Source organism: Vipera ursinii (assembly GCF_947247035.1).
Source record: "Vipera ursinii genome assembly, chromosome: 1".
NCBI lineage: Eukaryota > Metazoa > Chordata > Lepidosauria > Squamata > Viperidae > Vipera > Vipera ursinii.
The window spans coordinates 179,761,723-179,775,234 of record NC_139512.1 but is presented as its reverse complement, the minus strand read 5'-3'; the positions used below and the strand labels follow the sequence as shown (position 1 = coordinate 179,775,234).

General features: G+C 38.8%; 1 protein-coding gene across 1 annotated transcript in view; it reads right to left on the bottom strand.

Annotated features, from left to right (window-relative positions):
- Positions 1–10,049, bottom strand: part of UNC80 (unc-80 homolog, NALCN channel complex subunit) — a gene marked incomplete at its 5' end in the record, with an annotated part of 192,180 nt that extends 182,131 nt beyond the window's left edge. The window contains 2 exons of the mRNA XM_083369438.1: positions 7,993–8,041; positions 9,958–10,049. Coding sequence (XP_083225564.1) covers positions 7,993–8,041; positions 9,958–10,049 — 141 coding nt within the window. The remainder of the gene's footprint in view (positions 1–7,992; positions 8,042–9,957) is intronic.
- Between the last annotated feature and the right edge of the window lie 3,463 nt (positions 10,050–13,512).

Genomic DNA, 13,512 nt, shown 5'->3' with positions numbered 1-13,512 from the left:
CAGGGGACTCCTGGGTCTGGCAAGCAGTCTGATCTGCAGACAGGATTTTCCACTCACCCGAGTATTCAATCTCAGCTGGCCTGGCTGCTCCGAGGCTCCTGGAGTCTCTGTTGGGTTTAATCCACTCTGATGACCAGACCAATTCTCCTGGTTGTTTGGGTCTAGCTCCCAGCTGGGTGGATTGCTGAAACTCTTTCCCTGCTGGCTTCTTCACTGGCCCTTCCCCCACTGAGGTGGCTGCTGGTGCTGGGGAGCCGGCTTCAGGCAATTTTACTTCCTCCATTATGGGATCTTCCCCAACTCTTTGCCAGACTGCCTCCCAAACCTGGAGACAGCGACAGGAGGTCGGGACTCCCTAATTAGTTTAAAAAGTAGTGTGGATTCTAGCTTGATGTCAGGTTTTTGACGTATGGGCTTTTCAAGTGACTCTGAGGCATTGTTTACCTTAAAAGTCCTTTATTAGCCTAATACACCGGCAAATGCTTGCTTGAAGGAAGCTGGAATCTGAAATCTCCACCCCTTGCACAATATATTAAAACACAATTCTCCACCTTTCTAATTTTGTCATTAATCATATCCTCCAATTAATTTAAAGAATCAGTTTCCCTTCCATTAGAAAAGCCGCCAAGGCCTTATCTTCTTAGAGAGAGATGGCCTTGAAAGGTGCAATCCTACTCATCCCCCCTCCTAACCTTAAACTAAAGCAATACACAAGTCTTAAAGAAATACACAAGTTTAACGTATGAAATAGCTACTTCTTCATCTCTTGTCAAGCAATAACATTCGATGTTAGCAGCGTTGACACATGGGACAATAGGCAATCTGTTCATTTCAATTTATTTAAAATTTTGGTAATTAAACAATTGCAATAGTTATTCTCCCATTTAATTGGAAATATTTAATAATTTTCTTACTTTATTCCACTGAAACTGGCAATTCAGTGACAACTGTTAGAGAATTTTTGGAATTGCAACCAAGGGGTTTGAGAAAGAGTGTATATGTATTTGTGTAGGGGAGGAAGAGTGTAATTGGTATGTCCCAGGCAGAAAATCTCTGAGATATGGAAAGTCTTTGAGGATGACCTTGAGTGGCTTATAAAAGTATAATCTAGCTAATCAGCCATCAATAGGTAGGGAAAGAATTTCCTTCATTCAACATTTTGAAAAGAATCACTTCTTGTCTGTTTCTCTCCCAAAGTAAAAATGGACAAGGATGTATGAACAAGGTCAATATCTTACCTGTTTCCAGTTTTGTAGAATCTTTATACAAGAAACTGAACTGTTAAAAAATTTGCAGGTTATTTCATGCCATGTAACTATATCATACTATCATAAAACTTTTTAAAAAGTAGAATATTAAAGAACATAGTATTATTTTAAAGTAACATGTTCTGACACTATAACAGTTTTCTCCAAGCTCATGAACCCATGAAATGCTGAGATTACAAGTCCCAAAATTTCCAGGGGGGCATGACTAAGACCCTTCCTATACATATGGATTGTACCAGGTTGAGGAAGGTCAAGCTGCACTATTTCCATGCAATGTATTAGCCTCCTATCACACTGAGAGGGCAATAGTCTAGTCCATTGGTGGTGAACCTATGGCACGCGTGCCAGAGGTGGCACTCAGAGCCCTCTCTGTGGGCACACGCACCATTGCCCCAGGCCCAACTCCCCCTGTGGCCCCATCACCAGCAGCCCCCATGGAGGAGAGTCATCCCCGGGCATGGCCCACGTGGAGCAGCGCAGCCAAGGACATGGCAGTCGGGCAGCAGGGACAAGACTCTGCCCTCATGCATTGTTGCGTGCAGATGATGCTACAGGGTGCAGGTGAAGGGCATGGCCAACATGGTGCTACAGGGCCGCCTGGGTGTTCTGCTATGGTGGGCCATGGAGGCGGTAGGTGGCCCTGCAGCCAGGCAGGGGGCAGGTCGGGAGCAGGGCAGGGGGTAGGCTGGTTTTTGAGCACTCAGTTTCTAAAAGGTTTGCCATCACTGGTCTAGTCAACTTTAAAAGAGAGTGTCAGTCCAAGAACATCCATCTGGCTTCATGCCCAAGACATGCCTTAACTTCTATCTCAATGAGTCATAATGGCTTGTAATTAACACAGAGGATTCCTTAAAAGCAATTGAACATTTGCTAACCAATCCATTGTAATTGACCTCGAAACCTTCCTACATTGTCAGAAAGATATCTACTTTTATCCTCCTGATTGACTGAGTTATTCTTATTTCACTCAACTCCAAGTTGCTAGATAGTTTAAAAGTGTTAACTGAAATATGAAGTGGTAGGGGAATCATGTTACCCTATGAAGACAAAAAATCAGTAGGAGTCTGGCAGCATCTTTTCCAACTAATAAATTTTATTCAAAACTGAACAAAAGCATGTGCCTTTTAATACAATTTATTAGTAGGAAAAGGGTCTACCAAAGTCTGAGATACATAAGATCGGGCAAATCTGACTAGAGTATTTTTCAGTGCTACTTTTTCCCATTTTCTTGTTTCCAAACTTCTGGTAATAGAGCAATGGGATCAGTAATGTGAAGACTAACGTGGGGAAAAAAGCCTTAAAAGCAGTATTAACAAGAAATATAACTTTCAAAATGAAGCTTAGTAACTATGCTGGGAAACTATTGGAGAGGCAGCATTATTCATTTTTTAAATTCTCTAATTTTAATTTATTGCACTGATGTTCTCAATTTCATTTTTATCTTGATTTCTGTACTTATTATATGTTTTGTTGTTAGCCGCCCTGAGTCCTTCGGGAGATAGGGCGGGATATAAATCCCATCAATAAATAAATAAATAAATAAATTATTGAAAATGTAACTTTCCAATAAATATGATTTGCAATACACTTAGTGTGCTTTTGATTTTATTCAGTTTGGTCAAATTGCTAAGTGAAGGAAACAGTGGTCAGCTTGTACTCTGTTGTTAATTCCCATCCAAAAAATTTGATATTTTTTCAGAAACAGCTAGATTTGTATCTTACTTAAAAAATGATGGATGCGGAATCTGTTAAAATGGTCTCTAGTCAAGTAAACTGGGGCAGCTATGAGTAGAATAGGACTGAATATGAACCAGCAAAATGATGTAGATGCAAAAAAATGTTTTTTAAAATATATATATAAATTTCCAGCTCATAGGAAGCAATAGTTCCACTTGATCCTCCAACTTCAAGAATTGTATTCAGTTCTGGGCATCATATTTTATAAAGGATTCAAAGAAACTGGATCAAGTTCACAAAAATACAAGTAATATGACCAGGGAACTAGAATGAAGTCCTATAAACAATGATGGAGTGGGTAGGTATGTTTTCTTTGAGAAAGGACTACTGAAGTATTTAGCTTTGAGAAAACAACAACAACAACAACATGGGGAGGGGTTATTGATAGCATTCTTCAAATACCAGAAAACCTATCACCCATAAGAAAATCAAACTCTGTTCTATCTTATCCAATATGAAGAATCAATGTATGTAGAAAGAGATTTAAATTACAGGATGACAAATTCTGACTGAATGATGGGGTAAAATCCTGTTTAGTTTAACAGCAGAACCATTTACTCAGAAAATAGTGGGCTCCCCTTGACTAAATGTGTTCCCAATTAATGTATGTTGGATTCAGTGCAGGGATAACAAAATAAAAGAGTTGGTAAGGACCTTGAGGTCTTCTAGTCCAATCCCCGGCTCAAGCAGGCAACTCCATACCATTCCAGACAAGTGGTTGTCCAGTGTCTTCTTAAAAACCTCCAGAGATGGAGCACCCACTTCTGAAGGCAAGCCATAGAAGTGATGACTACCTCACTAGTGGAAGGACTATCTACTGCAAGAGAATACCTTTTTATCTACTTGTTAGCATTGAGCAGAAACAGATGATTGTATGTTTTAGTAATATAGGAACTGCAAGCCATCAATCTTCTACTGTATGTTTTTTTTCCAGAAAATCTTTTACTAATGTTTTGGGCATTAAATATATCACGTTAGATCTCTATTCCCTTCTTCAGAAAATAATGACAGAAAAACAAATGACGATTTATCTAACTGCAATTTTTCTGAGACAAAGGCAAGGCCATTTCATATTTTTATAAAGTTCACTCCAAAATCCTTTAGCTAAAGCTTCAATTAATCATCTTTTGATTGCAGAGCTGCAGCCCGGATTACATGGCCCTTGGTCTACTGCCACTCTCCTTGCAACTGGCACAGTTCTGAACAATATCCTGTCTTGCTGGGGAAGTGCTGTTGACCTTTAAATGATGCAAGTATAGTGACAAATATGAGAGATAGAAAAGGGATATTCTAAAAAATAGTGCACCATCACATACTTCAGTGACTTTAGCTCGGCAACTCATAAAAATACACAGGGTATACTCAATTTTTAAAAAACTGATGTAATCCTCATTGGTTATGGTTATTTCTCCCTGGCCTTGGAATAATCACAAGAACAACAGTCCTGGAAAACAGGGCAGGTCATCTTGATATACCCTGAAGGGGTTTAATTTTGATACAATGGTCATGTCCATGACAAAGCAACACCTTTCTCTCTGCAGGTGCAGCAGAATTTGAGACCAAGAGAAGACACAATAGAAGAAAGCTATAACAAAATGATAAGAATGTGGAAAAATGACTTCTTGCAGCCATCTTGGTTGTGGACCATAACTAATTTTCCTGAGTATCTAGCTGGTAATCTTTAGTAATGTGTTGACCTCATCAGAAAAGGCAGATTTGGGGTAAATTTTAAAATTATTTTCAGGAATTTGAGGTCTTAAACCCCACCACCATCCCCCATTGCTCAACATCATGCAACCAAAATGCACAATGACCACATTTCATCATCCAAAAAACCATCGTGGACTTTGCTTCCCCGTGTGCAGCACCTCTCCACACACACACCTGACATTTTATAAAGCTGTTATTCTATGTGTTCTTGATTCTCTGTTTGGTTGTCTGGTGTTCACTTTTTAGGATTGTTCTGAGGTGGGTTATTTTCGGTTCTTTTTATTGCTTCTTCTTCTATATCATCCAGAATATTCAAGTTAAGATAGGTTACAAACATTGCAAATAAATAAATAATAAATAAATCTCTGTGGACTCCCTGGGATATAAATTTTAGCAAGGAACATATTCAAAGTCTTTAACATTGGTATGATGTTTTTTGAGGGGGGAGTATCTAATCAAGTCTATATTCTAGCACTGGGCAAACTTTATGTAGATAATCACAGAGATCACCTTGGGAAGGAAGGAGGTGGTTAGCAAAACATGGCTTAAGGCTGAGAAAACGTGAGAATATTAGAAAGAAAACTAATTTGGCTCTGTCTTAACTCTCTCTAGTATAAGAGGGAGGAAAGGGAACACACAGGTTTTTTCTCAAGATTTTGTTATTATAGCCTTTACCAATGAAGTACAGTTCTAGTATTTCATATGGAGTCTATTTCCTGATTTGGCGTACCTCAAAGGGCAACAATTTGAAAATAACTAGAAAGTCATGTTTTATGTCTCACCCAATCAAAGCATGTCTCTGCTATTCATTAAATTTAATCCCCCTTTTTCCACAAAAGATCATGCTGGTTTAAGAATCATCTTATTTGAACAAATTAACTTCATCATTTTTCGGGCTACACAGCCCTGTTAAATATCTGGTAGATGTTTCTGGTTCCATATTTGGAAATAGAAATGAAATAACAGTTACCGTATATCCAGTAACTGGAGTGTGAGTTCATGTCCAAAGGAACTAAATCCTTCCAATTACTCCTAGACCTTTTGTTCTTGGTTAAATTATATTAGATGAATCCTGGGGGGGAAAAACCATCTTGATTTTAAATATGGAAATAGCCAAAAGCTAAATAAATTTGGAGAAACTGTTACCGGACTGTTCAAAGAACAATAATATAAGAGACCAGCAAAATCTTAAGAGGAAGATGTTTATATGATTTTTTTTTGCTTTGAAAAAAATCAGCAAAACCCAGTAACTGGTATATGGATTTTGCCTCACTTTATTACAATTTACATGTTATTCTGAAATTTGCAAATTATTCACAATATATCAATATCTCATATATTTATTTTTTCCTACTCTCTCATATATTTAAACACAACTTAGCCCAAATATGCTTTAAGTCCAATATTTCCAAATATATGCTTATTTTTATGTAACTTTCTACAACTTTTACAATAGTTTTGAGAAATTAGAAAAAGAGAGAATATGAGGAGCAAAATAATGAATCTGTTTATCCTCTTAGAGGTCATCAATTAAATGAAAATAATCAAATGAATGTTGGAAAGAGATGGATCATATCTTTAAAGGAAGCATTTATATATAAGCCAGTTAATACAAGACATTAAATTGGCTTCAAGAATGAGTGCATTCAAGACAAGATTTCATTGTACAACTCACACTAAACAATAAACTGCTTATAAAAATATGAAGAACACAACAAATTTCTTCTCCATTAGGTAGGTGTACAAGAAGAAGGGGCAGGACACAGAAAGATGCAGAAGGAAATATTGGAAAATATATAAAGCTCTGAATTTAATAATAAATTATTACTATTAATAAATTATTACTATTATTATTGTTGTAGTTGTAAATTATATAAGATATTATGACTGAAGCATATACAATACTAAAGAGCATCTCTCCCTTAGCTATTCTAATTATCAAGGATAATTAAGACCAATTGTATTTAGAATGAGTAGTTGTGTTAGTTTCATGTTAGTTTTCCCCTGAAGACATGAGGAAAGATAAACATAATATTCAAAGATAATAAGGTCTTTGAGAAAACAAATCTTAGAGATTTTATCTTTTGTCTTATTAATCTTACAATCTAAACAAATTGTTATCACTTCAATGACCAAATTTATTTGAGTTTTCCTCTTAATAAAAATAATCACTTAATATCAAAGCAAGAGAGGGGAAGTGTTATTTAACCAAGTTATTCAGTTTTATTGCATAATACCTTATAACTATTCATTTCTGTTTGTATCAGTCTAGATTTTGTTATGTTGTTTTGTTTATGTTATTGGTGAATCTTGGCACACAGCTGGAGAGGTCCCTGCAGTTTTCTTGGTAAGGTTTTTTTTCAGAAGTGGTTTGTCCTTGTCTCCTTCCCAGGGCTGAGAGGAAGTGCCCAATCCAAGGTCATCCAGCTGGCTTTTGTAGTTAAGGCAGAACTAGAACTCCTGGTCTCCTGGTTTCTACCCTAACCTCTACACAAAACTGGCTGCCTCAAAAAGATATTTAGACAGAACATAGGGAAGTCCTACCCCTTTCATGGAACTTGTTGGATCATAAGCAGATACAATCCATTCTATAGCTCATATTAAGCAAAAGGCATTTTAGTACTATTTAAAAGTTAGAGCCACCAACTATTGTGCTATTTCAATCCTACTGAATCCTGTTCAACTCTATTTCCAATCTTGTAAAATCTTAAACATAATCTTGTCTTGCTGGAGTATATGTAGTTCATTATTTTCAATCCTTTCTAAAGAAAGTTAAGTCTTGGTAAAATATTCCTTTTGATAGCAGCAATAGGAAAGACAAGTTTAATTTCTGAAATGTTGTTTTCTCAATATATTTTCATTGCCAATGATTCTATTGTTAGTAAAAATAATGAAGGAGATGGGGCAACTTTAATTTGTCCCTTTTGGCATGGTACATTGTTCCAATAAAGATCCTAGCCACTGTTTGATTGGTTGGATTTGTCTTATCAGTAACATTCAGTATATATCTAATGTTGTCTCTCATATATTTTTTTGGGACAAATCCAGTCTGATCAGGTTTGTTATATATGTATTCTTCCTGCAAGTATCATTGTGAAAAACTTAAAATCAAAGGGGAAACCATGGATCCAGCCTTGCCTCAATCAAACATTTAACTATTGATAGTGAAACAAGTAGTATGTTTGACCTATTGAGTTGAACATAGCTTCCTGAGTTTCATGTTACAAGCAAGCAATTCATGCACATCAGTAAATCAAGAAAATCAAAAATCACGTACCACACAAGAAGCTTCATACTGTTTCCCCAGTTTGGGTCTCAAAAATGCACTGAAAAAAGACATAGATGTTGTTAACATATGATTCTAGGTATAGTATACAATTAAATATTTTGATCTATTGGCACAGTTATTTAGTTTATATACTGTAAGTGTATAAGTGTGTTTAAATTGATTGATGTCAGATAGTGTCATTTCAAAATAGCAATAGCAATAGCATATACCACCCCATCATGCTTTTTACAGCACTCTCTTGGTGGTTTACAGAGTCAGCATATTGCCCCCAACAATCTGGGTCCTCACTGAATGGAAGACTGTCAACCCTGAGCCCATTAGGATCAAACTCCAGGCTGTGGGCAGAGTTAGCCAGCAATCCTGCATTCTAATCACTGTGCCACCAGGACTCTTGAAATGCTGAAAAGTCAGCAAGTATCTTTATGTGGCTGCTATGGAGAACATTTTCCAGGATACAGTTCTTATAACAAGCAAATGTACATCTTAAGTACAGAATCTGATATGTGACCTCCAGCATCCATTTTGAATAAAGTTTAGGATTTCAGAGAGAAAAGGTTAGATGCTAAAGGATGGCTTAAATATAGCAGAGGATTAAGAAAGGCATCATTTGTATAATACTTACTTTTCATCAAATAAGAAATAATCCAATACCCCACCAACATTAGAAAATGATGGTGAGCATCTGAATCAAGTCTGATACAGGGAGGGGAATGATAAAGCTAGATGGTACCAAAAGTATGATCCTTGTCCACCCTCCAATAACACAATGCCAACGTGTCCCCATCCCTACTAATCATGAAACAAAGAAATGTTCAGTTCACAGGCCACAGTCTGAGATGGTATAGCCTGTGATTATTGAAGAGGTGAGTCATGAGATCCTTAATTCAACCTTATTATCTTCTATGATATATAACATAACTAATCTTATGTTACTAAAGTAATTGTCAGCAAGAATGAGCTGAGTATTCTGTTGTACAATATAAACTGCTTGTTATAGTGACTTTTATTCCCAGAAATCCTTTAAACTGTGCATACATAATCATAAACATAAACATTAGATGAATAATTAAATCTTTTATTGAGCTGTATTTATGTCAGTTGAAAGACATTATGAAATCACATCCCTAAGAAATGTAGAATTACCTGATTCATTCTTGCCATTGCTAATGTCTTATTATTGGTAAATATAGTTTTTAATAATTGGGGGTGAGTTTCCATAGGATGTTAATGTTCATTTTTAACTGGAAAGAAGGCATATTCATAGATAGACAATGCATATATACAGACAATGTTAAAACTAATACAAAAAGTTAATTTATTCTTTTGCTGAATCATTTTAGCAATTATTACTTTATGGCTTTTTTCAACCCTCATGAAGATGGGAAACTGAATCTGCAATTCCAAGCACACCCAATTGGGGAGTAAGATGGGAGGAGGGAGGTTATTTATGGGACTTGAGATGATTTTCCAGAGGTCAGGTACAGTTTCCCCGATTGCATCTTCTTGTGCAATGACGCTGTCAATTGACTCCAGTTGCAAAATTGATTTTCTGATGTTTTCTGATAGCACAACATCCCCTGACACCTGCTGCAACCCTGACTTATTAGAGGTCACTGAGGAAGTGGTTTCATGGCATGCGGGGCTGGCACATGGCCAGCAGAGACATCAGGCTGCAGGCTGAGGGAACGGAAAGAGCATGGATGTATCTTAACTGAGCCCCCAAATAGAGACCACCAGGAGAGGGCAGCAAAGAGTCCGACGTTTCCGTATCTCTGCTGCTATCTAACACTGCCCCCCTAAAGCAGAGCGGACTATTTAAAGAAAAATCGCCCTGACTTCGGTCCCTTGGAATCGAGAACCTATAGCCGAGCGAAAAGCACGCAATTCTGACTTGATTCCCGGCCCTTGAATCCCAGCGAGGTTTATCCGGCAGCGCCACCTATTCTCCCTTACCTGGTTTGCCTCCACAGGAAGGTCTGGATAGGCAGCGGAACTCCTCGGCCGCTCTCCTGGTCTTGGCCTTCTGAGCTTTTCCTCTTCACCATGGTGCCAGTTCCTGTGCCGCAACAGCTGTTAGCCCATGGCTCTGGTCCGCCGCAGCAGCCCTCTCTGCCTCCGGCTCCGCTGGTGCAAAATGGCTGCAAAAACAGCGGCCGCAGCCAAGCGGGGAGAGATCAGCGCAGCCAGCGGGGAGGAGGCGGAGGCGGCGGCGGCGGCAGCCAAGGACGAGTGGATAGTCGCCCCCCGCCCCGCATGACTCCCTTCCTTCAGAACCTCCTTCTGTGGACAGCAACCAGCGCGAAGGGACCTGCGCGGGATGTGTCAAAGGGATACCAACGCGGGGGGCGGGAGGAGGCGACGATGGGGAGGAGTGGCGCCACCCACGGATAGCAAACTCCCCGATCTGAAGTGGAAAGTTTGGGGAGCAGCAAGGGCTTCTCGAATTTCCAGCTCTCTCCTTCACAGCCACAAACTCTAATTCGTTCCCTAGAATGGCCCCTTCAAGGGACTCAGAAACTGAGTTTGTGGTTACGCAGTAATGTTTCGAATCGTGGGTCGAGGGGGGCATACAGGAACTTTCTGATAGAGTCAGATAATCTATTTCTGGAAGAGTAAAAAACGAGAAAAGTAAATGCTGAAAACTTCTCCTTAATCAAACGTATCTGTTGAAATTGAAGCAAACCAGTATCACAATCACAGGAACAGATTTAGGAAGCATACACAACATTCCTCTTCCTATTTTATTCCCATAGCAACCCCGTGAAGTAGGACAGCTGCTCACTGAGAGAGCTTTCCTGGCCTTATTGCTGTCCATCTGAGTCTTATCTGCAGTGACTGGCAGCAGCTGTTCAGGACTCAGATGAGAAAGTTTTCCTAGTCCCCAATCCCCATCTCCTAGATAGGGCAGAGTTTTTCAAACTGTATTCTGTGGAACACCAGATATCCACAGGAAGACTATGGGATTCTATAAGAGACAACCCACTAGCAAAAAAGTAAACAAACAAATGTGTTTCACTCAAACAAAATTCAATTTTCTATCCTTTGAGTTTTATCTCTTGAGTAAGGGTTTAGAGCAGGCATGTCAAACTCGTGATGGCACGTGATGGCACGTGACATATCACGACTTTTTCCCCATTGCCGGCAATGGGGTGGGCACGATTTCAGTATGATGCATCCAGCCTGCGGGCCAGCAGTTTGACATGCCTGGTTTAGAGGGTTTTTTAAAAACAAACAGGTGCCAATGGAAGAGAATATTTGTAGCTCAGGATTCAACTGTGGGGGTTCTTGGATTCAACTGTGGGGGTTCTTGGTGCTCTCTGAACTTCGTTGATTGCTTGCAAACCTTTCATTACCAAAGTAGGTAACATCATCAGCGCACTGATGATGTTACTTAGTTTGGTAATGAAATGTCTGCAAGAAGAGCACTAAGCTCAGAGAGCACCAAGGACTCCACAAACAAATAGGTTCTGCAAAACCAGTTTTGCCTGAAAAAGTTCAATAACTCCTGGCCTAAGGTATAGGATCCCAAAATGTGGAATCCAGAAGTAACAGCACAACCAGCAGCACAATCTCTAGGCATCCATCAAATTTCTTCCACAGCATAATTTAATATATTATTTTGGAAAAAAATGAATTCTTATTATGGTTAGTTGCACAGTCGGCCACATATTTAGACTGCATTTGGCATTTTTATCCACCCAAGTTCTTTCCAAGGACTTGGGATAGGCAGATGCTGTTTGATTATATCAAAGGTTAAAGCCGTTCCAAGTAAAGCCACCATTTGCAATTGACTAATGGCGAATTTGTCAATGCCAATGGTGTTCAAGTGGTGCTCCAGTTGTTTTGGGATTGCACCCAAGGCGCCTATTACTATTGGTACTATCCTTGCTTGCCTTTGTCACAGTCTTTCTATTTCTATTTGTAGGTCTTTGTCTTTTGTTATCTTCTCCAGTTCTTTATCATCTATTCTGCTGTCTCCAGACACTGCCATGTCGACTATCTAGACTTTTTTGTCTTTCTTATTGACAATTGTTAAGTCCGGGGTGTTATGTTGCAGGTGCTTGTCTGTTTGAATTCTGAAGTCCCAGAGCAGTTTAACTTTATCATTTTCTATGACTTTCTCTATTTTATGATCCCACCAGTTCTTGCTTACAGGCAAATGATATTTGTTGCAGATCTTCCAATGCACCATTGTTGCTATTTTGTCATGCTGTTGCTTGTAACTCAGTCTGTGTGATCTTCTTGTAGCAGAACCAGGTGGTCCACTGTTTCTTCAGCTTGTTTGCATAGGTGGCACTTATTGTCTGTTGCTGTCTTTTCAACTCTGGCTTTGTATGCATGTGTTCTTAAGGCTTAGTCTTGTGCAGCCAAAATTAGCTCCTCTGACTCTTTGTTCAAATTTTCTGTTCTTAGTCATTACCAGGTCTTGTTTTTATCTGCTTTCCCTGCAATTTTTTCATTGTACTGGCCATGTAGTGTTTTGTCTTCCCATGCCTTCTTTCTCTTTTCTCTTTTTCATTTGATCTTTCTTGCAGGCCAGTTTGGTCTCTCCAGTAGTCAGTATGCCTTCTTGGTGTACTAGCTTCACTGCATGTTCTGTCTTTCAGACTGTCTTTCAGATATTCTCCCAAAGCCCTTATTTCTTCAACCATCTGATGTACTTGCAACATCCACACCCATCCATTTTCCTTGGTAGGTAGACCATGTCAATGTCACTGAATGGATGAAGGGCATGATTCATTTTCACTATCTTTATTTTTCTGGTCTTCCTATCCAGGCTTTTATTTCTACTTGAGTCCAGTCTGTTTTCTAGCTGTGTATCTAATGACTGGAATTGCTCAGGTGTTAATTGCCTTGATGGTATTTCCTCCACTGAGTTTGGACATTAAGAGCTTCTTCAATTTCATTATTGTGATTTCACTTTTTTATATAAAAGTTTTTATTGAATTTTATACAGTTGGGGAAGGGGTAGAACCACGGTAGGGATTAAGGTTCAGGGTGGGGTTAGGATTGGGATTGGGGTAGGGATGGGGTTGGGAACAACATTGGGGTTGCCCCCCAATAAAATTTTCAAGCTTTAGCAAACAGACTATTGTGTTCAGTTAACACTATTAATATAATAGTAAATAGCTGTAATATATATGCTAAACGATAATCATAAATGGTATCAGTTGCTCAATACATATCATTCACTTTTAACCTTCTTCCTGACTTTTGTGTATTTGGTGTTGTCAGCTTGAAGCTAATTTGTTAAGGAGTGGCAGAACATAGGGGTGGAGTTAAAAGAGGTTTCAGCCTAGAATCCCTACATAGCCACAAATTAACTTAATAGGGATTCTAGACTGATCCGTCTTTTAACTCTGCCCCAGATTCTGCCACTGCTTCTCCTGTATTTGTAGTGATTTTCTCCATCAAGATCCCTTATGGTAAGGGTGGTACATTTGTGAATTCTTTCTCTTTTTATATTTGGATAATTACAAGCTGACAGTTACAGATGCAGCCAGGCAG